This window comes from Barbus barbus (genome assembly GCF_936440315.1).
Source record: "Barbus barbus genome assembly, chromosome: 39".
NCBI classification, from domain to species: Eukaryota; Metazoa; Chordata; class Actinopteri; order Cypriniformes; family Cyprinidae; genus Barbus; species Barbus barbus.
In genome coordinates, this window is record NC_136717.1 from 17,597,800 (window position 1) to 17,625,553 (window position 27,754).

A 27,754-nucleotide genomic window follows, 5' to 3' on the forward strand; every position below is an offset into this window, starting at 1 on the left:
CTAAACTGTGGTGACTGACAGGAAGGCATTGTGAACTTTGGTGCCCTCGGGTGCTCGTGCTCCATGACTCATGAGCTCTTGAATGGTCATCCAGTTGTCAAGGATCTTCTTGTTTCGTTTCTTCAGCATCTTCTTATGGCTGAGCTCCAGGATGCTGACCTCTCCACTTGCCGTCCCCATGGTCTCCCTGAGGCACTCAAGCCTGCTCCTCTGCATGAACTCTCTTCTGCGCCTCTGTTCCCTGGCCCGTGCTAGTTGCTGCTTGCGTTCTTCTTTACTCCAGTACCGCCCCATCTTCAACTCGCTGACTGTGTCGTCATCGGTAGTCATCCCACCACTGCGTTCCTCCCGGATCCGTAAGGCTCGTTCACGCAGGATGCGGTCCCGTGCAGGCCGACGTGCCACATACCTGGTTCCGTCTGCTCGTACTTTGACCTTCCATTCAAGTCGGCCAGGTGGCGAGGGTCCAGGCCGTCCACGGAGGCTGAGGAGGCTAAGCTGGCTCTGGGAGTACTCCAGAGAGGAAGAGGAATGTTGTTGAAGGAGCTGTAGGTAACTCTGGTAGTGTCGTGTGCTGGGAGGCTGGGTTGTTGTGGTGTTGCTGTGGTAGGGTGATTGGTAGTGCCGAGCGGTTGCAACCCTATTCCGGTGTCTCTCTTTCTCATAGCGCTCATCGTCAGCTGGAAGCGCTGGGTCGGACTCCGAGGGGTTGCTGGGGCTTTGCTCCAAGCTGCTGGAGAAGGCCTGGCTGGGTCCTTGTGAACCGGGACTGGTGATGGGGGTCTGTAAGAGTGGTGTGGAGCTGGTGTACATATGGGCACGACTGCAAGAAGGGCTACTTTGGCTGGGTAAAGACAAGATGGGACTATTGTAGGGACTCTGCAAGTGTTGGGTACTCCGAAGGTTCCTCTGATTGGTCAGGTGGACTCGATGCTGTAGAGAGTGATCTGGTGAACCTTCTGTTCCCAGTGGAGTCGAGCGGGAACTTTCGGCTGTATTGTAGGCACTAGAGCTGTCTTTATCTCTGAGCTTCTCACTTTGTAGTCTCTCAGGGTGTTCATTGATATCCGCAAGCTTGGCACGACGCAGTCGACTTTCCTTATCCATTCGAGGAGAGTCGTGCTTGCTCCTGCGCAGCTGGTGGGCTTGCATGATGCTCTGGCACTCAAGTTCAATGCTGCGCAGCTCTTCGTTGAGCATGTGCAGCTCCCGTGCCACTCCGCTTCCGCCCTGCTCCGTCAGGCTGCACTCGATAGTACTGCTTCGTCTGTAGACCAACCCGCATTCTCCACTATTACGGATCTGGCACTTGAGCTCCAGGAGTTGCTGGAAATGGTCACACTCCACTCCATTTTCGCTCAACTTGCCCTCCTGACCCTTCTCCTGCCTGGTCAAGCTTACGGTGTCCATAGGAACCAAATGCGAGCCCGCTTCCCACCTCTCCCGAAGTTGTCTTTGAGTCCATGTTTGGGGATGAGAAAGCAATTCATGTTCAGAGCTCTCCTCAAAGCTGCATTTCACGCCACTGTCCTTCTCCAGAATGGTAGAAGAACACGTTGCTGTATCTGTACTTGCTGAGGCATCCTCATGTCTTTTAGACTGCAAAACAAGAACAGACACAACCCCTTAATGCAATTATAACATCAAGTCTTTGCGCTAAGGAACTTTTGGCGAATATGGTCACACTTACCCGCTTTACACAACCAGCTGTTTGAAGAATTCCCTCCTTTTTCTGTTCCTCTAAAATCTCCATCTTCAGCTCTTCTAGGAAATCTTGATGGTCTTCATCAAGCCAGCTTCCATCAATCTAAAAGAGAAGATTCCAATAGGGATCACAACTTCTGGGCCAACCAAGGGGGCAAGGTTTAGCATATTATGCAATAGTAGATGGCATAACTGCAAAAAGCATCTTTTTCCTTTGCTGGCCATTCAAAAATAGTTGTGTATTCTGGTGGAATACATATTTTTACAAGCTTTGGTAGATATTTTACCATTTATACTGTCTTTTAGGAGGGCTTTTTAAATGGACATTAAATTAGAGCTTTTTGCTGCCATTTACATCAAAGCCAAGTATAGTCACTTATGAAGGGTTTGGGATCCCTGTTGCAAAAAAAAAACAACAACAGCATATGCTGGGTAGGTAGGTTTTGGTCCTTACAGTAGTTGGTCATGAGCTGGTTTAAGATGGTCCTGAGCTTAGGACCAGTACATGACCATCTTAAATCAGCTTAAACCAGCTCAAACCTGCTGTCATGCATCAAAACATACCTAACCAGCATATGCTGTTTTTTTGTTTAGTTTATTTTTCAACAGGAATTAAACAATCAGAATTTTACTGACATCATTTTCATGTGGCTCTAGTCTCAAGTGATTATCTCACAAATATATTTAAATTAAAAATCCACACAAACAGAACTGTGGAACTTAAATGTGGGCTAAGATTGGCTACCAGTCTCACCTGTCCTTCAGGTCTGGTGACAAGTAACACTATGGACCTGGAATTTTCATTTGAGAGGAGAGCAACAGCCTCTTCCCTGTTCTGCACGTCATGACCATTTATCTGGAAGAAACATGGACACAGAGAGACAATTACATACACACAAAGATAATGACAGTGTCAGGATTTTCATACCGGAAGCACACTTCATCAGTAACAGAAGTGGAGCAAAATTGCATTTCCTCACCCACCCCAAAACTAGGCCTCCCTTCTGAGATAAGAACCTCCAGTCAATTATGCATTTACTGGAGGAGAGACTTTGCATCGATTACTAAGACTGCCGACTGGGCTGCAGGAGCCACAGCATTTATAAAAAGCTGCTGTGGCGGTACACGCCCAGACAAACAATTAAGCAGCCTTTGACAGGTGCCGTTCATCTTTTCTTCTATAGAGTAATGGCACTGTCAAAAGAAGATAATAGGGGTGGAGAGAGTGAGACTGACGTGCACTGAACCACTGTATTCATCTCCCTCATGGTTACATCCACAGATGCCTAGTGTCTTTTGTATCTCGCTCTCTCTTTAGCTTCCTTTGCCCATAAATTCTCCAAACCTTTAACCCTACTGTCACTGCTGAATGTCACACCAACTTGGTCTACATTCTGCAAAAGCAGAGCCATTTAAAACTGATATTTAAGTGCAATTTATCATGGTTTTCCAGTTTATTTCCTAGCAGCCTACTATTGTTTTTTTTCAAGATTTTTACAGACACACACATGCAAAGCACTATACAGTGGGAAGTCATTATATTTTCTTTATTTAATTTTAAATACATTAAAAAAAAATAATTGCTGTTTTATTTTGATATATATTAATTTATATTAATTTTAAACCACCTTTTTAAAACATTTTTAAGATAGATAGCTAGATGTCAGTGCGTTACCAGAATTTTGGACCCATTGTATCGACCAAATAAATTATCTGGATTAATATTAGGTTGTGAATGAGCATGTGTAAATGTGTGTAAAAAATTAAATTTTTCCCACCTGTAAAATTCTGTCTCCCTCTCTGATGCGTCCATCCCTTGCAGCTATGCTGTTGAGCTCGACCTATCAACAGCACAACAAACATGGCATCAATATGTAAATTTTCATAATTCATCTCAACACACCAGCTATAATTCCAGGACTTATCACAAAAATAATTCATTGTTGTAACAGATTCATTTGCATATCTGTTCTAAAATGAGAAAAATCAATTCCTTTCAGACTATTTACAAAAGAAGGCAATATAATGCCCCCATATAATATATAATGATGGGAAGTGAATACTGCAAGGAATATATAAAGGATGTGGGAATATTTTTCTTGTTTCCCCCAAAAGTAATACATAATTATATATTCAGCATACTAATTAAAACAACTATATTCTTTATAAGAATTTATATTAGAATCTATGCTGGTTAACTTTTCTTCCTCTGAAATGAAGGTCTCACACATCAGAGACATATTGATAGAGGAGGGTGAAAACATTATTTCAGTACATTAATGAGCATTATACGAATAAATGCATTTTTAATGACTAATATTTGCATAACATATTTCCCCCCCAAAAGACATGTATTAATAGAACATTTCTGTGGGTTGTTTATAATACATTTTCTAGAGATGATGCATAAAGGAGAAGCAGTTCCACTTGTTTGATGTCAGGTGCTCCACATTTACACATCTCCAAGTGAGAAATGGTGTAAGAACAGGCAATCTCTGTACAATAAACTAGAATTCTCTCAGTCGATATGCAGTCCCTGTTTTCAGCCTTTGTTTTCCTTTGGTGTGTCAAGTAGGTGAGAGATAAAAAAAAAAAGTGGCATTTTACACTCCACGGGAGACAGGAGGGGAGCCATTGCTCGCTAATTAAAATCAGCAATTAAAACACTGAAAAAGAACTGTCTGTATGCAGAATAATTTTCCAAACTTGACTTGCTCTCTTCATGCTTGGCTCAGTCCTGGTAGACTTTCGTCTGTCATTTGAACTTTGGGAAACAGGAAAATTTTCCATATTAAACACTTTTAATTTCAGTGAAGGAATACAGTGATGTGGAACAATGAGAATGGATCAAACTGAGCTTTTATCTTTTAATTACTTTTCAGAAAATTTAAATTGCTGTTAAAAAGGGTTTGGTCCGATTAATTTGATTGCCTGCATCAAATTTGATGCTCAGTGCCACATCTTACAGGTGAGAACAACGTATGCTAATGAATTAAACACAGATCACCAAATTACCATTCTTTGTTCTAAACACATAATTCAGTTCATTTTCTGTAGATCTTTGTCTGCAAATTGAACTGCTGCACTAAAAACCACAAAATAGAGTCTGATCTATTCATTTTTTTTTTCCTTTTTTCCTTTTTTAACACATTGTCTATAAAAGACCATGATTAACCTTTAGAAAATGTTGAACTTAGACAGCATGAACTATTTTATTGACCATGTATAACCAGTTTTACATCCCTGTAGTAAAATAAAATAAAATAAAATAAAATAAAATAAAATAAAATAAAATAAAATAAAATTAAATTAAATTAAATTAAAATACCGGTCCAAATGATGACCATAATTTTACAATTACAAAAAAACTACCCACCTGGCCAACAAAAATGCCTGTATCTTCCTCATCATCAGTGCGGTAACAAAGAGTAAGACCCAGCTTTTCCTGGCTGTTCATTCGACAGAGTTCAATCTCCTGTAACACATAAACATCCAGATATATTAAAATACATGAGTCATCCATACATTTAATTTATTCCATTCAAACCGAACATGACCTTTTCCTTTGTATTTCAAGAGCAAGAAAGAGGAACAGACATGCAGTATGAACAGAAACATGAGCAACTATGAGCTCAGCTGTACTCAGAGCTCAGACAATTACCTTTATGCTCATTTTCAAGGCATTAATTTTCTTACGAAAGCAGCTAGTAAGAAAATACTGCAGTTCATTACATTTCACTAAGTACATTTCTAAGCTTCTAAACTCAACAACCAATTGCATTGTTTTTAGAGTAGTAAAGTCATTTTAAATGTTTGGCTTTACATAAGGATGACCAGTAAAGGTTCCTTCACCTACAAAGAACATCAAACGTGTCCTACAAAAAGATGTGCCCCATGAAATATGATATAATCAAGCAGGCAGAGGGGTTATATGTCAAGACTGAAGCCTGGCGCAAGTGACAGGACTGCATCTGAGAGACATTCATCTGTCAAAGGAGAGCAGTTAGCCACATCTCGACATCCCACGAACACCAGCCTCGGTTCAGTCAAGCAGAACGGCTCATTTATCGGTCGACGGTCCTGACCAAGCACTAGCGTCATACATCAACCGCTCCACCCTCCACATTAACCAGATTTACCACCTCGACTATACGAGGTTTTCCTTTTTCTTTCAAGAACACATACACCGAACTGTCAAGTGTCCTTATTTGGCAAATGATTTCTAAAAATGCGATACCAACATGTTCACGGCCACATCTGAGGTGTGATAAAAATAGGCTAACTCTCGTATTTCAGCTGAATCTGGGTTACTGTCAGTCCACACAGTGGATGCAATTCATCACCAGCAGCTTTAATGCGGCTTCATATTGATCTGCTCGAGAAGCTCAGCGATACTTCATATTTTCTGCAAGTCTATTGTTCAGACCACATGCTCATCAAAAAGGATCAGCCGACCCGCCGAGCAAAGTAATCCACACAATCTCCCTTAAACTAGTCCAGTAATTTTACAGATCATAGTATTAATCCAGGATATGTGCCATATTTGGAAAGCTAAAGTGGTTCTGTCAGACTTTCCTCTTGGCCTGAAGGATGTTCTCGTGATAGACAGACTGAAGTTATCTCGCATGGAAGAGGCTCAACCAGGCATGAAGACTAATGCAGGACCCATGGAGGACAGTTATTACTGCGCATAAATCCTGCATATGCTGTAGCTACTCATGCACTATGCAGTTTTGATAAACAGATCCAAGAATGAAAACATGCCACTAATTTGCTAACATAAAAACTATTACCGTACATGAAAACAGAAAAATATGATTTTTGATGAAACATCTGTTGACAAGCTGTTTACGCAACTACAAACAATTATTACAAATAATGATTCATTAACACATATGCATTTGTTTTTCCTAAATGAGCACGAGGCCCAGTAGGAAAGAACATTAATGTCACTAAAATAAAACTAATTACACCTCAGTGGAGTCTAATCTGCCCCGCTGTTTATTAGTCAAAGGAATAATGGTATTGTTTGAGGGTTCTCCATCTGTAACATGCTACTTTGAAACATTAATAGTGAAGGAAAATGCCTTTTGAAACTCTTATTTTTATTTTTATTTTTTAATTAAATGAACCCAGTATGTCATCTGACTATAAAACTCTTTCTGTTAACATTTTACCTGCTAACTGAATATTGCAAATTATGTGAAGCATGCAATAAAAATAGCTCTATTTAAGTTAAAAATAATTAAAAACGTGAATCTATTTATTTTTATAACTGAACATTTTGGCCAAAATGTCAAACTAAATGTCTAAACTAAAAGTGTTTTATTGCATTCAACATGCATTAACTGATGTATACTGTAATGATTTATTCAGTCCCTCCATCAGAGTCCCATGCATTTGAGGTGAATGTAAAGTCAGATATGAATAGCCGGGCTGACTGTTTGCTATCGGGTCACCAGATGGCTGTTTACACCAGGTGTATATACATTACTATTCAAATGATTTCAGAAAGCATTTTACTTACCTCACACTCAAATTCAACTGTCCTGTCCACCTCTGCCTGAGTGCTGGCCACATATTCTGGACAATCAAAATATTCATGCTCCATAGTCTGAATGGAATGACAACTAGAGAAAGAGAGAATGAGAGAAACCAACTTTATACACTAGGCTAGTTTTATGCCCGATATGCCTGAACTGTAGACCAACCCTGAAGCCATGTGTTACACTCCACAAAAGATAACAGAATCTGTTTGTAGTCTGGGGATGCATGTAATTACAAACAATACTCATTAGTCTGTTAACATATCAAGCTGGGGTACAATTGCAAATGCACTGTTCCAAGATCCTAAGAAATCTGTGCAAAGCACACACACACACACATACACTCACACAAATGAGCTGAATCTTTGATTTTGCTTACTTGTAGCCAGACAAACAGATTAGCATAAATAAATCCAAACAAAACACATTCACATAAGGAGCTAAATAATCAGATGTGGCCTATCATCCCCAGACACATGCCTTATTGGACAAACTAAAGCACTTGGAAAGCTGTAAAAGGGTATAAAACATCAAGAGAAAGCTCTGTGCCAGCATGTTTGATATTTTAGCACTCCATTAGGTTTTAATCACCCTCTATACTACTCATTACAGGAAATGGATAAGGGAAGCCACTACAATAATTACACATAGGCCCTGGCGTGACTTTTATGACGGCAGTGGGGGATATTTCATGGGGAGGAGGGGGCTAACGGCTGCTGCCTGGTGATGAAGAAATTCTTGACAATAACATGCGCTGGTAGACACCATTAGTATGCATACTCACATGGTTAAGAAGATAAGGTAGGATTTGTTTAAAAACAATAAAATAAATAAATAAACAAAATAATAATATTTTCATAATTAATTATTAATAATTAATTAAATATTATATAAAATAAATATAGTAAATAAATATAAAATAAAATAACACATTTACAAATATAAATATACATATAAAATTGCATATAAATATATATATATATATATATATATATATATATATATATATATATATATATATAAAATTATTATATTATTATATTTAGCAATTTACATATATATTTTTACATTTATTTATATTTAATTATACATTAATTAAACCTCCCATATATTTGCAATTACATTTATATTTATAGAATTAAATTCAATTTATTTACATTTTTATTTCAATACATTTTATTTAATTAACATTGCCTAATTAAAATACTACTACTACAAAATAAGGATGATGATAATAATTATAATAATATTGTAACTAAAAATAAATATTGTATAATAATGTCAAATACACAGTACAATAAACAGTATGAGGAATATATCTAAATATAATTAAGCCTAAATGTAATTAACAGTTCTGGCAGCATATGTATGTACCTGTCCGACAGCAGGAAGGGGCAGATGTCTGGCACAGGTGGGGTGGTGGGTCTCATCTTAGCCAGAGCCATGATGTGCTCAAAGGTGATGTCTGTCTGAGTGCACACATCCACCACGCACACTTCTTGTAGACTGTTCTGATTCCGGGCCGAGGACCCCCGCCTCAACACCTGTACCACGATGGGATCCTTACGCATGGCCTCCACCGTTCCCTCATGTCCAGACTTGGAAAATTCACGCCCATTCACCTAATAAAAAGAGGAAACCACAAATATCAATAGAATTTAAACTACACAGACACTCACACAAAGTAGCATAAAGCACTGAATATGTCATAACATTATTGTTTTGTTTTTTTTAATTCAGCAAATATTATACACTATTTTTATTCATTACTATTTTATTTTTTAATTATTTTAAAAGGCATATATGTTTATAATAATGATTTCAAGAGACTTCCACATTCTTAAGCATGCTTGTGTAGCTCTGATATACAGATTTCATAAGGGACCAAACAGTGTGCGTAATCACAGTGACATCTGACATGTTGCACCAGACACCTGTCAAAGCCGCCCCATCAGAATTCACTCACCCGCGTCAGCAGGTTCACTGCCAGACCAATTAAATCAGCTTGTTATAAACTCGGAGTACTCAGCCTTTCGACCATTTATTTAAGACAGAATCATACCCGAGGGAACACACAAACCCCTTTACCTTAATGCTGTAGGCTTGTGAAATAACTGACAGGTCAATACCCTACATCCCTCTGCTGAAACTATTTTTATGATTAGTCTTCAAAGTGTAAACTTATTTTACTGGTCCAGAAACAAACAGAAACCCAACAAAAATCAATGAAAATGCAATGCAATGCAACACAATAAAATAAAATTAAATAATCCCATTGGGTGTATTTACAATGCATGTTAATTCATGCAAATTGTAGATTTCAACATACAGGAGAAATTATTAGGTAATGCTGAAAAAACTAGGTCAGATTGTCAAGGCTGGAACTCCTTTACACATGATTTATTCTAGGCTGAGCAGTTTACCTTCAGCTATGTGGTTCCTGTGAGGCAGAACTGGAAACCAGACTAATTATACAGGACTTCTTTAAGATTTTGTACCCTCATTTCACATTCCTTGCGAATGCCAACAACAAAGAGTGGCCTTTAGACCCTTTTTAACTATTTTCTTTTGGGGAGCGCTTAGCATTTGGCGCCTCAGGCTGTCAGGTACAACTGCTGTTGAACGACCTCAACATTTGACAAAACATGACAGGGACCTTTGCTCCCAGACATTCATCAAGTCATACTAGCATCCTGCAATGTTCCTAACAGGTAGACTGAAGAGCAAGGGATCATCGGGCTAGTTATGTCTCACCAGATGGGCCAATTAATCCAGCGGTAACTAGGGAACAGTCAAAATATGCACACAGAGATGGAGACTCTATACCTACTGAGTCTCATCCTCAGAGCCGGCTGGGGTCATCAGTGGTCATCAACTCGACAGATGCGATCCTCAGCGCTGAGAATGATGCTTGTGTCTGGTTGAAGCTAGTTAAATTTATTTAGACACAACACAAGCTAAAGGTCTGGTGAATAAATAAAGGAAACCAAAACCTTACACCCACAAAAAATATGGCCGTGTGATGTTAAGGCAAGATGGAACAAACAGGAATAACGCTATTGCTTCACTAACGCTATATCAAGCATATGGCTGTATATTTGTGGATAGATATTGTGGATATCGGCCAATGGATTTTTCCATGCATATGTTTATTTCCTTTATTTTTACAGTTAGATTAGCTTTTAACATCATGTATAATGATCAGTTAATTTGATAACAAAGTTAATTGTTAAAAATGTTTATTTTAAATTTTTTAAATAATGTAAAAATGCAATTAAAGATGTTATCAAAATACCTAAAATATAATGCAATAAATAATAAAAAAGCAAAACATTTTACATTTAGGTGACCTTTTACAGCATGCAAGCCTGATAATTTAATATCACTATTAAAGATTATATTAACGTAAATATAATAATAAATATATGTAATACATTTAAAATAAAAATACATATTATACAATACATAATAAAATGCAAAACATTATTAAACAAAACATTATTTATTTTTTATTTTACACAAAATAATATAGATTTATAATATTTGTCATAACATGCCAATAATTATTGGCTTTTTGGTATCGGTTACGAATTTAACAATGACGCACCTGTATAATCAATAACTGAGCCACTCAACTATCTGAATTGAATCACTGGACTTTTAACATAAATGAAACTATTGGTTTTCAAGGCTGGCTACTTGTTTTATGCCCATAACATGTGTTACTTTCTATGAAAGTGGTTTAAAATCAGTCTGAATAGCCACTGGTGGAGAAACAGCCCATTGATTTCTATAGATTTAGATCATGTCTAAAAGATCAGCGGGTTAAGTTCACGTTGGTTAACGTTGATCCAGATATAAATATTAAGGTCATTAACGTCAATGAAACTAGCCGCCGCACACCAACAAAGCTTCACCAACCCACCTCCACATTCCACCTCAATACACGACTTCGAAAAGGTCAGGTGCCACCTGGGTTTGATAACAAGGTCTGAAACTGGAATGTACCGCAGTCACCTCAGACCCGTCATATTGATTTCAGACTTACAATACCAGCTCTGCCTCAAGAGGACCATGCAGTACATCAGAATGCTGAAGTGGAGAGCAGAATCACAGCTAACATCAATGGAGGAGAGAACAATGAGTGTGGGTGTGTGCATGTTGGCAGAGCTGTCATATTTGGGTCAGTTCTCGTCAGGTGACACATATCTACAGGCTTGTTTATTTTCTCCAAGCTGAATGATTTTGCACAGGTGAGATAAGCACAAAGAGGTGATAAGACTGCATGTGTGTGTGGGTGTTTAAACACATGTGGCATGTGAGATAAGAATTGGATGGGAACCTCTTGGCCAGGCGACCAAACAGGAGAAAATGCAACAGCTACAGCCAGATGCACACACAAATAACATTACGTCATCCCCAAAAGTGCCAACGGCTGTTGAGAGAACTGACAAAGGAGCTAAACATCGATGAAAGATGCCAGACTATAGACTTTTATATGGCACATTTGTAAGGGAGTCACACTTTGAGTTTCTCAACACTGTGAATCCAAAAAGAAATAAGGGCATGAGAGCATAACATAGTGAAATCCCACCTGGGAAGTGTCAAGCAATCAGAAAGGATTCTTCAGGGTATTATGTGTGAGCAAAAACTCAATATCTAACACTGTCCCATTCATAACACCAAAGCATCTTATCTTCATACTGAGACCCAGTCACCCGTTTATTCACTGCAGGAGCTCAATAGCAACGGCACATGGAAGCCTAATCAAAAAAGAGAGACTTTCCAACTCATAAGTTCTATCAAAAACCTAAATTTAGCAGATTGCTTTAGTGCTCAGACTCTTTCTCTGAGCAGCTGCAGGAGTCTATAAAACGCCCGTCGACAACCATCGTCTCTCTGTGGAAGAGAAACCGCACAGATTCTGTCACACAGTCTGTTATTATTCTAATTCATTTTTTTCATTAGATTTACTCAGAGACTGATAACTAACTCTCCGTGTCGTTAACTATTCAGATATTCAAAAAGAGACTATTAACTATTTGCATATGCTATTTTCCATGTCGTCTCTGCGCTGATTAATCAACGTGGCAAGAAATTAATGATAGGCAATTAGTCCCCCAACGAAATGCATGACTGAGTGAGAGATGAGGAGAAAAAGTGCAAGGACTTTCTGTATAAGTGAAATTTGGTGCAAATTACTGTCGATGTGTGGCAACAAAAATGGGGTTTTGAGTAGAATCCAATGAGTAGAATCCAAGCATACTAAACAGATTACAAACAAACAAGCAAATTGAGCAGATTGGTCATGATAATAACTTGGGGTAATTCATTAAAATCAGACTCTATGGCATATACACACATTATCCACCATTATGAACTTGGTGTTTGACAAACTTTAAACTGAAGAAGCAACATTTTTTTAATTAATATATTTAATATTTAATAATATTGAGACAATATTTAAATATTATTTAAATAACAAATACAGTATTCAAAAAAATATTAGTTATATAGCAAACACAGTACTGAGAAAATAAATGCTAAATCCATCCAATGACATTCACGTTATTTTAGTATTATATACTATTCTTGTTTTTATATTTTGCTTTTTTGTTTTCATTTTAATTTTAGTTTATGTTTTAATAATTTTATGTGCTTCTTTGATTTTTTTTCTAAAGATTCCTTATCAATTCTATTCATTTTTATTTCAGTTATAGTTTTACTAATATTTATATACTATTATATTTAGCTTTTTATGTTTTAGTTCAAGTTTTAGTAATTTTGTTATGTGCCTCTTTTATTGTTTTCTATTTAATTGCATTAATTTCTATTTCAGTTTTAGTTTTACTAATTTTAGTACTTCAATATGAACTTCAATTATTTCAGTTTGCTGCCAAGGCAACATTTCTAATATTCATTAAAGTTTCACATCTAATATTTACATTTTATTTAAATGACCAAAAATGTTTCTTAACAGTTTTATAAAAGTTTTAGTTTTAGAAACCTGTTTGAAAACAATTATTTTTCTCGCTATTTCAACCAAATGCTATTACAAATTATACTAAACCTAATTATACTATAGAAATAAGATGTATCACCTAGGAAGGCGTAAGCATCTGCAAGTACAGGCCTTCCCCCACCTTTTCCTTTTTTAACATGCAGTTCACATACACAGTATTCCCACATAAGTATCTGTGATTACACAGTATCACCATAGAGATTCAACCGTCTCCACTGCCATTACTTATGCGTGTGCTTTTGCGTTAAATTAAAATTCCTCTTTAGGGATAAAGAATTACTCCTCAAAGGGGTTTTCGGCGGCAATATGCCACTGACTTATTCTGTGGGAATCAGGCGTTGGGAGTTTGACTACACAACACAACGCTGACAGAGTTCACCCTGCAGGCAAGCGTCTACCTTTCACAACGTAATTAAATTCTCCATTAGCACCAACCTTGGTTTGATCCTCCGAGCAGTATAAACGCCTCTCATTCTTCTCTATTTTCAGGTAGAAAAATAAATAATGCATTTGAAATAACAGGCACATATATCACACAGAGCTGTGTATGTCTAAGTAATGAGTCCTTCAGCAGGACCCAGCCATGGATGACATGGGTTATGACAAACTGCGTCAACAAAACGTTTATTTAGTCTCAGTGTCTCACTACAATAACCCGATGCAAGCACTCTCAATATGTACAATCATACCGCATGCTGTCTTAGAGTACATCATGTGTACTGAGTCTAGACGTAGGGAATTGTTTTTCCATTATAGTCTACAGGAATGGGAATAAATGAAATATTCTTGTGTCTCTTTGTCCACATCGCCTGCTCTATTTCCAGGCCTTAAACTTAACGTGTTACAACATGTAGGAGCTTGTTGCTCTTTCTGGTCACTGATGAATTTCATCAGGATTGTTGTGGCGCTATAGAAATTGCAAAAGAAATTAGATGAGTAAAGTTTGTGAACAAACTTTGAAGTTGGCTTAAAAAAGCCTTGTCTGAAAGTTTGAAGCAGTTGTAAATGCTTGAAGTTTGAATGCTTAGATAGATATATTAGATGGACGTTGATAGTATGTTGCTAATATGATTTAGTGCATAGCATGATTAGCATGTTGTTAATATGTTTTAGCATGATTAACATGTTGCTAGCATGCTTAACAAGTTAATAGCATGTTTAGCAAGTTACTAGCATGCTGCTAGCATGTTGCTAACATTGTTAGCATGTTGATAACATGTTTTTGCATGATTAGCATACTGCTATTGCTTGCATGTTTTAACATGATTATCAAGCTACCCGCATGTTGCTAACATGCTTCTAGTATCACTATCATGCATGTTTCTAGCATGGTTCTACCATGATTAGCATGAGACTAGTATGTTGTTAGCATGATTAACTAGTTACTAGCATGTTTCTAGCATGATTACTCAAATGTCCCTAACTTAATGACTTCAAATAGGTTACCAAACACTTCCTCCATCTGCAATTGGTCGGAAAAACAGAAAGCCCCGCCCCCCCAGACTCACACTATTGGTGGAGCCAATCACTGTGTCCGAAATCTACTATATAATATGTGAAAACAGTATGCCAAAAGACTAGCATGTCCGAATTCATAGTATTAAAAAAAACAGTAGGCAAAAGATACCGTGATCCTGAGAGAGTGAGATTGTGAAGCGTGTGTCTGACTATCCCATGAGGCCACGGGAGACCATTTGTGAATGGCAGTGAAGTGACACAACTGATGATGGTTGGTCACGTGACAGTGACAACATGGCACATGTAGTAATTAAAAAATTCATTCATACAAACCATGTTCATATTATATAGAACATACTTTTTTGACAGTTGCGTAGAACGTTCAAATTTAAATGTATACCTACTAGACAGTATACGATTTTGGACTCTGTGTCTCTGTGCTGAGCTAGATAGAATGTTCAAAAAAGACAATCAAGCAATTGCTAGCATACTACTCTTACTATCTTATTAAAGCAAAAATAATAGTCTGCATTCTGCAGATCCAAATTCAGCAAATGTTTTGAAAGAAAGAACACTAAAAAATTACACACTTCAACTTTAAATCTACCAACCTTTAAAACCATTGATCCTTACTGAAGCTAAAAAAACTGACCAAGGCCTGAATTTAGCTATTGGTTTCACTGTGCAGTTGAGTTCACTTCAAGGTTCACCAATAAATGTCATGGCGAAAATGCTCTGGAACAAGCCGACATTAATCATAACCATCACTACAACAGAACAAGGCTATGCAATACAACAATAAAAAGAGGGCAGACCAAAGGTTCAGGGTTAAACCTGCCTTTTTTGTACATGCTGACTCTCACTTGGCCTAATGCTGAAAACTACTGATTGTTCCTGAAGGGCAATGAACCTGGTGTCTCGGTCTTCAAATGCCTGAGGAATCAGTCAAGCGAGCTGAGGAGAGTTATGGGTACTGCAGTCAGGCTAAGCGAGAGAGAGCAGGAGAGACAGATCTAAGGGTGATTTGTGGTTTCAGTGGGTTTGCTTCATTATTTCAGCTGATTTCACTGGTAGGAGTGTCCCACAATGCCTCACTAATGACTTTAATCAAGGACTCTTCTCTAGAGAGACGCCAGCTCTATTCAAAAGCCTAGTGAGCTGCCTTTTAAAGCAGTCATAGAATCTCATAAGTGACTGATTTGGAATGCTCTACATACGTAGCGAATCCATGTGCCACACAAATCAACTTAAATTTGATATCAATACAGTTTGATGTTACCACGTTACTGAGTTTGCCATGTTACAGTGCTCAAATAAGCATAAAAATACTGAATACTATACCATTTCAGTATTAACATTTTAAAAGTTAAAATTCTAAATTTGTTTTAACTTCTCAGAACAAAGCATTCTGTGACTGTGATTGTGTTGACAATTACGCCAAAGAATTTGGATCTAGATTTATAATAATAATCATAATAATAATAATAAACTATTTTTATATTTATTTATATATTAAAAAAGAAAATATAATTAGTTTTTAATTAATATTTAAATACATAAAAGCAAGGCACAATATAAAATATTTTAGATAAAAAAGAAATGAATGAATTAATTAATTAATTAATATTTTAATAATAATAAAATAATAAATAAATAATCAAATGTATGATCATTTTATATTTAAATATATAAATATATAATAATTATATACACAATAATAAATAAACAAATAAAAAATAAATAAATATAATACTTTAATAACAGAGCAGGGGGCTGTTCCATAAAAGACGCTAAGAAAAGCGGGGATTAAAGTCCAAAACCTGACTTGAAATAACCTAACAAATCAATCGGGACTAAAGCGGTTCCATAAACGACAATTCAAGTTCACGCAATCTGACTAATGCTATCCAGGTTCAGTGAGTCAGGATAATGTGACGTACACGCTTATTCTGAAGCAGCCCTTAATGTCGATCATGGATCAGATCGATCCACCATAGCAAACAGCGAATATTTGTGCTGTTTAACGCATTTGAAACATTGTGTTTTCCTCAGTGCATAACTGATACGTCACAGGTATATTTTTTACATCTGTAAATGTAAGAAAGCCATGCAAATATATCCATTTAGCTGTCAGGAGTGGGCGGAGCTTATGCGAGAGAACGAGCGCTGCGGCGCGCATGCGCGCTACACAGACGGAGCAGAATAGAATACTAGCGCAAGAATTCTGAATAAAATATACATTCTGCTAAAATATTTGTTGTTGGACATTAAATGTGACACATAGAATTTTACTATAAGTGTATTTTTATGATAACTGTTAATCACTAGCAACTGTTAATCACTAGCTCAAATGAGTTAAATGTGTGTTCCTCTTATCAGTTAAAATGTACTCTGATTTCTATTATAAATTTACATTTTTAATTCAGTGATTTTAACTTTTGATTGTGTTTTTATGCTTTAAAGATATATTTTAGATTGTAATGTTTTAATGTTCTAATAACCATAAAAGGTACAGCTGTCATAAATTCAGAGAGAAAGGCTGCATGGCTAGAAACTTCTGATCAACTGCTATGTTAAAATGTCATTCGCCTACATTTTGGGCACAATACATTATATACAGTTGGTTGTAGCCTATTTTTTTATTTATTTGATTATTTAAGGTGTATTTTCTGTATACTTTTATTTTTGGACCGATAATAAATTAAACTGACTGTATGTGAGAGAGTCAGTGGTAATATGGATGCGTTCCTATTGGTCAGTGTTAGAGGAGCTCAGCTTAGCCTGACAGTTAGCCTGCTCCGGACCAGGTTAGTTTGCCAGCATAAGTTGCCGGGGTAACTGAGTTTGAACTTTTTTAAGTTTGATTTATGAAACCGAATCTACCAAAAATAAGCCTGACTAACCGAAATAAGCCTGCCTTATACTCTAATCTTGGTTTATGGAACAGCCCCCAGGACACAATATAAAACTTCTTTTTTTTTAAATGAATGAATGAATGAATGAATGAATGAATGATAACTAAAAATGAAAGATAGACTGAATGGAACAAAGAAAAACAGATGGATCTAGTGTTCTAGTAAAGAGTCTAATGTACTGGCTTATCTTCCACTATGAACTTCATTCATGTGTCTCCCTTTCAGACTGACTCTAATAGATGCAATGTAGTGTGTCCGGTGCCAGGGGCTTATTGTCTGCTACTTCCTCCTACACACATAACACACAGATTAACCTTACATCTGCCATCATTACAGGCAGGAACACCACAAACAACAGCAATATACATAGACAAACATGCACACTATATACCAAGCAGTATTTCTAAATCAAATCAAGGGAGGGATACAGTAAATGCTTTATAATCCAATGTATCAGAGTTCAAGAGGCGGTCAGTAAGAGCCTGTACCAGGGACTTTCATACATTCTGACAACGGATAAAGTTCATTTCTGAGTTCTAAACGTAATATGCTAATAACGTGAGTGAGTCCTAGTTGTTAGCATTGTCAAAGTACAAATCAAACTTCTGTTGATGTACTTTTCTATTATAAAGGCGGAGTTGCAAACTTGCCAATCCAAACACATTTCTAGACAAAAACATACTAATCAAAGACCACATTATTGTGTGCAAATCTTTTGTCCTGCATCCCACGTTTGTGGATCCAAAGCCTGATGAATGCATCTGGCAGTTGCGCGTGGGCTGGCACGGGTCAGTCATGCTCTGCGTGTAACTAATTCACCACTACAGGTGTGGCACATGGCACATCCAAAACCGACATCTGCTCCCCATCAAACCTGAAGCCCAATATTAAGATGAATCAAATAAACAGGTGCACAAACACAGCATTTAATATGCAAACCTGCACCTTCTGAGTAAAGTCAGGTACATTGTGCAAACAGTTCAGTGTGTAAACGACAGATTTAAATCAAATTATAACAACCCTTTAATGAGCTACCAGGCGTGAGATTTTTTTCTCTCCCTGAATGTGTGCGTCATTCCCGTTACATGCCAATTAGCATTATTCCATGTGTGGAGTCGTGTTCCGCTAGGCAGACAGAAAAATAACACACGCCTTCACACCTGAACAGTCTTCAAGAGCACGTCAGATGTGTGTGAACGGACATCCAAACACACGCTTGCTTAAAGATCGTCTCTGACTCAAACAGGCCCATAATGCATGCCACGCTGGGTTGTTTCGCAGTGCAATTTAGCTCCATTCAGCCTGTCGGCAGTCAGTCAGCGCCTGCTTTTACAGTTGCTCATCGGATGACTTCAAGTATGAATTAGGCATTATTGTCTAATCAGAAATAGACATGGAAGAATTTGAATGAGCAGATAAATAGACAGAACATTTTTTGTAGGACAGAGCAAGGATAGGGGAGACACTTGAAACTCCAGTCATTTAATATTTATCAATGTAAATGTTTTCAATTATTGTTTAAATACTGTACACATACAAAGAAACAAAACATTTTATTCAATCAATCAATTAATAAATAAATGCTGGATAGTCACAAATTCTTCCTAGTCAGTATTTCTCGATAATAATATAATATAATATAATATAATATAATATAATATAATATAATATAATATAATATAATATAATATAATATAATATAATATAATATAATATAATAATGTACATTTATTACATTTACTCTAAATTAATACACAAACAACCATTTTTATTCCAAATAAATAAATGAATGTTGGATAGTCACATACTGTATATTTATTCAATTAAAATTAAAAACTAATATAATATAATATAATATATAAATGTTGGACATTCACACTTTTGACTCTAGTCAATGTAGATTTATTTTTGTTAATTTTTTAGATTTATTCTAAGTAAGTTTAAAACAAACAAACAAATAAATAAAAATAAATAACTATTTTTACAGTAGGCTAAACATTTATACAGTTCAAACAATGATTCCAATTTAAGAGAGCTTTGAAGTAAATGCTTGAAACCAACATACAAACCACTTGCTTGTGTAAACACATGCGTCGTTGAACTTCTAACCTTAAAAACCTTAATAAATAGCTCTTGTGACAACTAGCCCCAGTCTCTTCTATATGCTTTAATAGGTCAATGCTGTATATGAAAGCAAAAAGTAGGACACAGACCTACTAATTTCCTGGAAAGGATCTGCTCTAAGACTTGAACCCTGCTGATGTTTCAGAGAGCAGATCTGGTTACAGAGTGGAGACTCCACGGTGTGCCCCACAGATGGGCCGCTTGATACTTAATACGTAAACGGGCGATGCAGGAGACCACAGAGAGCTGCTAATGACGTTTCAAGCACACTAGAAACCCAACTCAAGTTTGATAGTCACAGGATCGAATTAACCTTACAGAACCCTTCCAAGACACGCAAGTTTGGACTCAATGATAGAAAAAGCCTGAGTGACGAGCAATGACAAGGGAATGAGATCTACAGGCCTCAACATGACATTTACACAATTACAGACCAGTTATCAGTGCAACAAATTACAATCAAATACAGATATGAATGACTGGGTCTTTCTTCAACCATGGACAACTTCTGGCTCTGTGAATTTTTTGAAAATAAACTCTTCAAACACACTTCTCATATTCTCGCTGGTTTGAAATTATAATTTTTTTGCCATTTTTTATGTGTTTACATATACATAGTATGTAAACTTTTGATAAAACTTAATTAGTGGTAAATAAATATTGATCATGTGCACACCATAATAATGTGTGTACAAATTAAATAATTTTTAAATAAACTTAGATTAAATGCATTGGTTCTGATTATTTCACTACTCTTTTAGATAAACTGTTTTTAAAACAATAAATATAAAACTGTAATAATATTTGATGGATTTTCACATTGACGTTTCTGGCACAAGAGTACAACAAGTAAAAGGTATTTTAAAAAGCAGCAAAAATTTATTTTCAAGTTTAACATGAAAAAAGTTGAAATCTCAACCCTTCAGAAATGCATGATTGTTGTTAAAGGAACCTGGCTTCAAGTTCAACACATTTCCAAGTAATATCAGCTTATCATTGCTGTTGAATTAAGGATGTCACAGTGTGCTGGTGTCAGACTCAGAGGAAATGACCCAGGCCAGTTTGTGTCTCACACTGACAGACTGTCACTCACACAGGGGGCCGGGGCCAGCCAAGAGGAACAGACAGGAGCAGTGACCTCCCTGTATGTGTGTGTGTGTGTGTGTGTGTGTAAGACGTGTGTGATGAAAGGTGAAATGCATCCAATCCTGTCTGCTATTGCCAGATGTAAGACAGCATCTCTGCAAAGACACAAGGTCTCTCTCCATACTTTAATTCCACATAACAGTCCATTCAAGTGTGCTAACAGTGTAAAGTTATACTGAAATTAGTCTCTGATAAACACTGCAATTTCAGCATCCCATAATTCCTCAGCCTTCTACTCTCTGTTTTTTCTCAGAAAATGTCTCCCCTTTGCAAAGAACAAAAGAACAGACAGAAAGTGGGGTGGGGGAGGGGTATCATCCAGGTTTCGTGTGCCTTACAGACATAAGAAGCCACTGAGTTCTACTCCTGTGCCTTAACCTTGCATACACAGACGCTTTATTATTTGATCTGCAGAACAATCTTACCAAGTAACTGCGCTACTGGGCTGAACTTCAGTGCTCACAGATTGTTTTAATATTGCAGATACAGCACACATAACCCATAAATTATCTGAATTTGTCTGAAGAGCTCTCGAAATGTAATTCTCCGCAATACACTAGCAGCTGCACAACGCACACGTTATTTCCTCCCTGGGTCCGCGGCCAGATGGGATATTAGGAATTGTCATCTAGACGTATGTACCTGCTAATTGTGTGTTAATTACAAATGGATCAATCCACAATCCTCCAGTGCACCGTAAACCTGCTATATAGACCCAATCAATGTAGAACAAAACAAGGAAAACAACCTTAATTTAAAGTCAATGCGAATTGCCATTTGAAACCACTTTTAATAGCTTGATGTATTTTAAATTGGAAAATGATATTCTGTGTAAAAAAAAAAGCAATTTAGGTTGATTTTACTTATAGGAAATCAATTCTATGATAATGTTATCTACCTTAGCTAAATAAACTAATAATTAAGCACTATAAACTAAAGCTACATTTAAATTTAAGCATTACAACATTATAAATGTACAGTGTGAAAAATAAATAACTCAACTTGATGCTGTGCTGAAGATGAGATTTAAGTCTTATTAAATTATTAGGCGTTTTAAAAATTAACTTTAAGTGTTATATTATGGCAAAGGTAATCTAGAAATTTGCATTCACAGTTAAATATTTAATAGCACTGGATAAATAAATACATTTAAACTCCAGTCAAACTGCCATTTCAAACTCATTTTAATAGAGTAATTTTGTGTATTTCGGACTGATATTGATATTCCGTGTGGGGATAAACAATTTTGGTTGATTTTGTCCATAGGAAATCAATTGGATCGTGAAAAACAGAGCTATTTTGTTATTGATTAACATTATCTTAAGGCCTAAGTGACATCAGCAAGTCATTTAAAAGAGGAAGAGTAAGTTATTAAATTCTGATTAAATATTATGAAGACTGAATTGATGCATCGTTAACTAGGAAAATGCATTAAGAAAGTAAATTTTGATTTCATGTTGCCTTCTTTTGCACAATACGTGAAGCATTAACATCTCCGAAAAATTTTCAGGTTTTTTTTTTTTCCATGCTAGATCCATCACACTAGTTCTTGTCATTAAGTCAAGTGAACAGCGGTATGTAGATTTAATGCCATGTGTTTCATTCATGTAGCACCCATGTGTGACGGAGGTGTAATCAGCCCCTTTTGACATGCCAATTGGGCCGACTCACAGAGCATTCCATGATGAAGGAAAGACAAAACTCCATAACTTCTTATAATTACCAATCAGCTCTGAAGCCCAGCATTAATTACACACCAGTGTGTCTAGGGCAGACAAGCAGGTCATCTCCTCCGCGGTTCCAGACAAAGAACTTTTATTATATCTTCTGCTGAAATTGGACTTATAAGAATGAAAAAGAGAGGCCAGGATCAGTTTAAGAATATAAAACGTCAAGTTTAGGACAAAAGAACAAGATATTATTTATGAATATTCATCATTTTTGGTTTGTTTGGAGTTTCATAAAAGGAGTTCACAAGTTAGTCTGTCAGTTCTGAAAGGGCAAAACAATACTAAGCGCAAATAATAAAAGTTGTGAGTTAAAACCTATATGCAATAAATCTCCTGCGGAGTGTCTGGTTGATGCAAAATACATTTTTGCATTGCATGACTAGTGCATCTGCACAGGTGGTGTATGGTATATTGGAAAAAATGAGAGCAGAGAAAGGGGTTCATAGTGAAGACCTTCAATCAGAGGGTCTGTCTGGTCGAGTGGGTTTGTTATATGGATGTAAAGGTCAAGCCTGCACTTTTTAAAATGAAATAACACAAAAAAGAAAAGGTCACCTCATAATTTCACTTGAAAGACAGTCATACAGGAAGCAGATCAGACAGAAAATCCCATGAAACTCAATCCACCTGAGAGGTAGAGACAGTAACAGCAATGATAATGACCCTGTTGGCACTTCTTATTACAGTTGATGCTATACAACTCATAAAAATCTTTAAATAGTTAAGAAAAAGATTAGCAGAGCGCAACCTTGCACAAACGTATTGAAATTGGGGCTAATACCTAAAAGCTGGTATTATGCTAATGCTGATAACCGAAAAATAGACAATATTAACATTCTTTAGTGTTAAATAAATGTATAATTTAACACTAAAAACTCAAATAATTTTTAAATTATACAAGTGAATTTAGGCATCAAAACAGTCTGAATTTCTGCTATACTTCCTATAACAGAGTTTATAATTACATTAAACTATTTATTAAATAATAATATTATTAAATAATAAGATTAACTCTGTAAATGTTAGATTGTGGCAAAGATAATGTAAAACACATGTAAAAATAGAGGAAATGCACAACTCAATAAACCAATATCAACTAATACTAATAAATAAACTCATGAATAATAAATAAACAAATAACTAACAGCCAATTACCAATATGGTCTCAAATTATGGTGCATCCCTAACAAAAGTGACTAGTTTCATTTAATTAATTAAACAAAAAAATCATTGAACTATCATATCATGTGTGCTTTTGAAAGCCAGGATAACCTTCTACATATTCACATGGAGTCTAAACCTGGTATGCAGTAAACATGAAACCACACACACAACAGCAGGTAATATGGTGCATCTGGTAAGGAAGATCAGTATCTGCGTAAATGACATGAGACACAGGTTTAGATAAGGTCATCTGCTCTCTTTCCAGATCAGGAGAAAAAGATGAACTCAGCATCTGTCATTTCACTAAAGCAGAAAATCACCAGGACCACTGAGAGAGTAGAGTCTATTTTTAACAATAATTATGCAATCATTCCATGCATGCTAGAGCCAAAAAGAATGATATGGGCTTTAAATGAGATTTCCATCAAATGCACACACATACACACACACACGCTTCGCCTGGGCTGGAGTTGGCAGGGTCTGCTGATATAATCACCCCGGGGTCTGTGCTATCTGACAGGCTTATCATCCAACACGCTCACAAGATCAATCAAAACTACATGTTTCTCTGTCTTTCCCTTCTTTTGTTCCACACCCATCGCATTTCATCAGCAAGGAGCATCATTTAGAAAAAGGCTCCGGGACAGGAAGATAGATGAGGGTGTTCTGAGAGGGAGACAGGGGATGCGGCCCAACAGTGACGATGCCAATAAGAGAGACCTTGGTTCAGGCTTGAGTGTGAAGCATCCTTACACACATACACACTCGAAACTCAATCTTACACATTCACAAAAGCCCGTTTCTTTTGGCAGGTCTCTCTAAAGGTTGTCCTCCATCTGGAGGCCCATTAAACTTGAAGCCAGTGATACACTGACTGCCCAATTCACTCGCACAGATCCATATGGTCAGTGCTCTCGAGACCAACACTTCCTCTGACCCTCGATGGCCACTGTAGGGGGCGCAGTGGTAAACTAGTGCCAGCTTTTTCATGTTAATTAAAAATCACATTTGGAGTTTGGAGAAGATCTTTTGGAACAAGGTGAATTAGAAATAACAAATGTAATTGACGTAATTCCTGCTAAATTCTGCTTCTGTGTTTTTGTGATATCTTTGAAATTCATGGAACTGCAGATGCTAAAACTGAGCGTCTGAGTGAGAGTAAATGAGTGGGAGGTGATATCTCTCGTTCTCCTCCCATGCTGATCCACAGACTGGAAATTACACTGAGCATCTGTCCCCATAAGGGATCCTGACTACGGCCGTAAACTGCAGTGCTCCTATGAGCCTCAGTGTTTCAGCTCGACTGAGTGAAATAGCCTCTATCACCTCATGCTGATACAGATTCGCTGATCAGCAGTTACAAGAGTTTTAGAGATTACTGGTGAAATAAATGCATTTACATTTAGTTGCCTGACTCTGCTCACCTTTCAGATTTAGCCTAGCAGTAGATAAATTTTTACCACAAGACAAAATCTTTAAGTAAAATCAGAGTTGCCATAGCATGTTAAGTCATAAGTTCATCGCACTTTTGACCATTTTGAATTTCTGAAAACTCATGCAATTGAGTAAAAAAGACTAATTATAGTGTTATATTATAAATATACTTTTTCACAATCACTTTGTATCAATAAGCATCCACCGTAATATTACCCATTTGCTGTCTTGTTTTCTACAGCACTGTAGAAAATAACGCTTGGTTTCTCAAAAGCTGTCATTTCAAAAGGTTACCTGATATCATTGAGTGTTTACATCACCCTCAAATGAAGTCATCTGTAATAAGACTTGAAATGACATCACATATTCCATCACAATGGATAAACAGCAGCTAATCACAGAGATTTTGCCTGTTTCATCCGCCAGCCAAATTAAGGTGAAATGGCTCAGACCTTACAATCTAAAACTTGATCTTGCTGACAGAACACAAACACACAGCAAATGAGTCCTCAGAAAATGAGAGTAAACGAGAGAAGGAAAGAGTGCTGGAGTACGGGTCTTTGTAACGTGACTAACAAAGAAAGAAGAATACATTTCCATGGTGAGCCCGTTGAGGGGCGAACACTCACACTAAACTCATAAATCTCACAGACCACCAGGGCTAACAGGGCTGTGCTGCCAAGAATAGTGTCAAAATTGTCAGGGGGCGTGAAATTGCAGTGTAGGCGTGTGTTTGTGTTTATTCATGTCTGCTTCTTGTTGTGACTTCAAGAGTAGCATGGTGCAACATTTTCTTTGATTTGCTCTCGCAAACATAAAAGCTGGAAAATTTAAATTGCCGAATAACAGATTCATCTGAGGCAACGCTTCCTTGACACACTTTTGCTTCATCTTGGGAATTCACTCCACAGAGAGTAGATCCAGATTTCCCTTTCCTTTCAACCTTCCCTAGTACCTTCATCCTTCCTGGAGACATTGCATTATTCCTTTCTCTCTCCGTTCTCTCGTTCTTCAGTCAAGAGTTCAACTACAACAAAGGGACCAACATGTGACATATAAAAAGCCATCTCATGTCAAGCAAAAAGCAAACCGTAACCAGCCAGACACATACACATACACCCAATCTGTAGGGTGTCAAAGCCGCAACACGCCACACACAAAAATGCTGCCAGCCACTCTTCACTCTATAGTGCCACAAAAGAGCAAGCGCTTGTACAAAACTCTCAAATCACAGGCAATACAGCTCCGCTATCAGCAAAAAGTCACTCTAAACACAAGCCCACGGTTTTGAAGCAGTAGGGATCAAACTTCTGTCACCTCAGTCCAGTCGCCGACAGGGATAATCTCCCAGATTGGCTTCCACACAGACAAAAGGCACAGTTTACCATCTAATTAGGGACTAAAGCCATTTTGTACAACAGCTTAATGAGGCAGTGATTAGAGCAACATGAAAATATTATTTTGCAGGCATGATGCTCAGGAGGGAGCAGGGACTTTGACCTCCCGTGTCGCACAGGAACATGGGCAATCCTAAAGCTCAGAAAGGAGCGGAGCTAGGAGTTGAGCCTAAACAACCCTTAATTTATCTTTTACTATTGTATTGAACAACTCTCTATTTCTAAGCATCTGTTATAGATCTCCAGTAGTTGCCAACTACAAAGACAAGGATTGGAAGCATAGTGGTACTAATCATGATCAATGTTCTTTTTGCAGTTTGTTCTGGAATTTGCACCTTATCCAGGCTTACTTCCTTCTTGCAACTCTGACTCGCAACTACATAATGAAAAAACAAGTGTAAAATCCAAAATTCTCCTCCTACCTGTGAGCATATTGTACAACAGCTGTGCCCAAATGAACAAGAACATGAGTACAGTTGTAAAGGGTGTGTGCTGCAAAACGTCCTTTGATCCCTGACAAATGCTTCCAGGTAAGTCCCCAATGTGGTTGGGAATTCATCACACAACACAACAAAGAGTTTCCCTAAAGAACTCTTCACACAAGACTGTTCAGATCCAAACACAGAACAACTACTACAACCAAACTTAATGTTTTTTTAAAACACAAGGTTTGAAGTTGATAGCACCATGGGCATGCTTGGACCAGAGTTCGAATCCCGGCTTGTGGTCCTTTCCATTCCCGCAGGTCTTGCTCTTTCCCACTTCGCTTCCTATCCACCCTCTGACTGTTGCATCCAAAAAAGCACAAAGGGCTTCCCCTTCTACTACTTGTAAGAGTAGTGCCCTGTCCCTTGAAACAACTGGTTCTACTTGCATTATTCTTATTTGTAGGTTGCTTAGTCTAAACAAATGGATCCATTCATCTAACCAATTTGCCTAGAGAACATATCTCTAGAGATGGTAGAAACTTCCATGGAAGGTCCCATCTGATCTCTTAACTCAACTTCAGAATGCTCTCAGGAGTAGGTTAAACAAGTCGACTCACCTGTGCGATCTCATACAGCAGCTTGTAGTGCTCCTCTCTCTTCTGCAGTGTGCACAGGTTACAGCCCAT

At 37.2% G+C, this 27,754-nt stretch overlaps 1 protein-coding gene across 1 annotated transcript; it reads right to left on the reverse strand.

Moving 5' to 3' along the window:
• Positions 1 to 27,754, reverse strand: LOC306858535 (PDZ domain-containing RING finger protein 4-like; the record flags this gene model as incomplete). The annotated part of the gene is made up of 8 exons (XM_079399103.1): positions 1 to 1,599; positions 1,691 to 1,807; positions 2,459 to 2,560; positions 3,483 to 3,545; positions 5,081 to 5,179; positions 7,232 to 7,334; positions 8,625 to 8,872; positions 27,686 to 27,754. The coding sequence occupies 8 exons, from the start codon at positions 27,752 to 27,754 to the stop codon at positions 1 to 3; spliced, it is 2,400 nt and encodes a 799-aa protein (XP_079255229.1).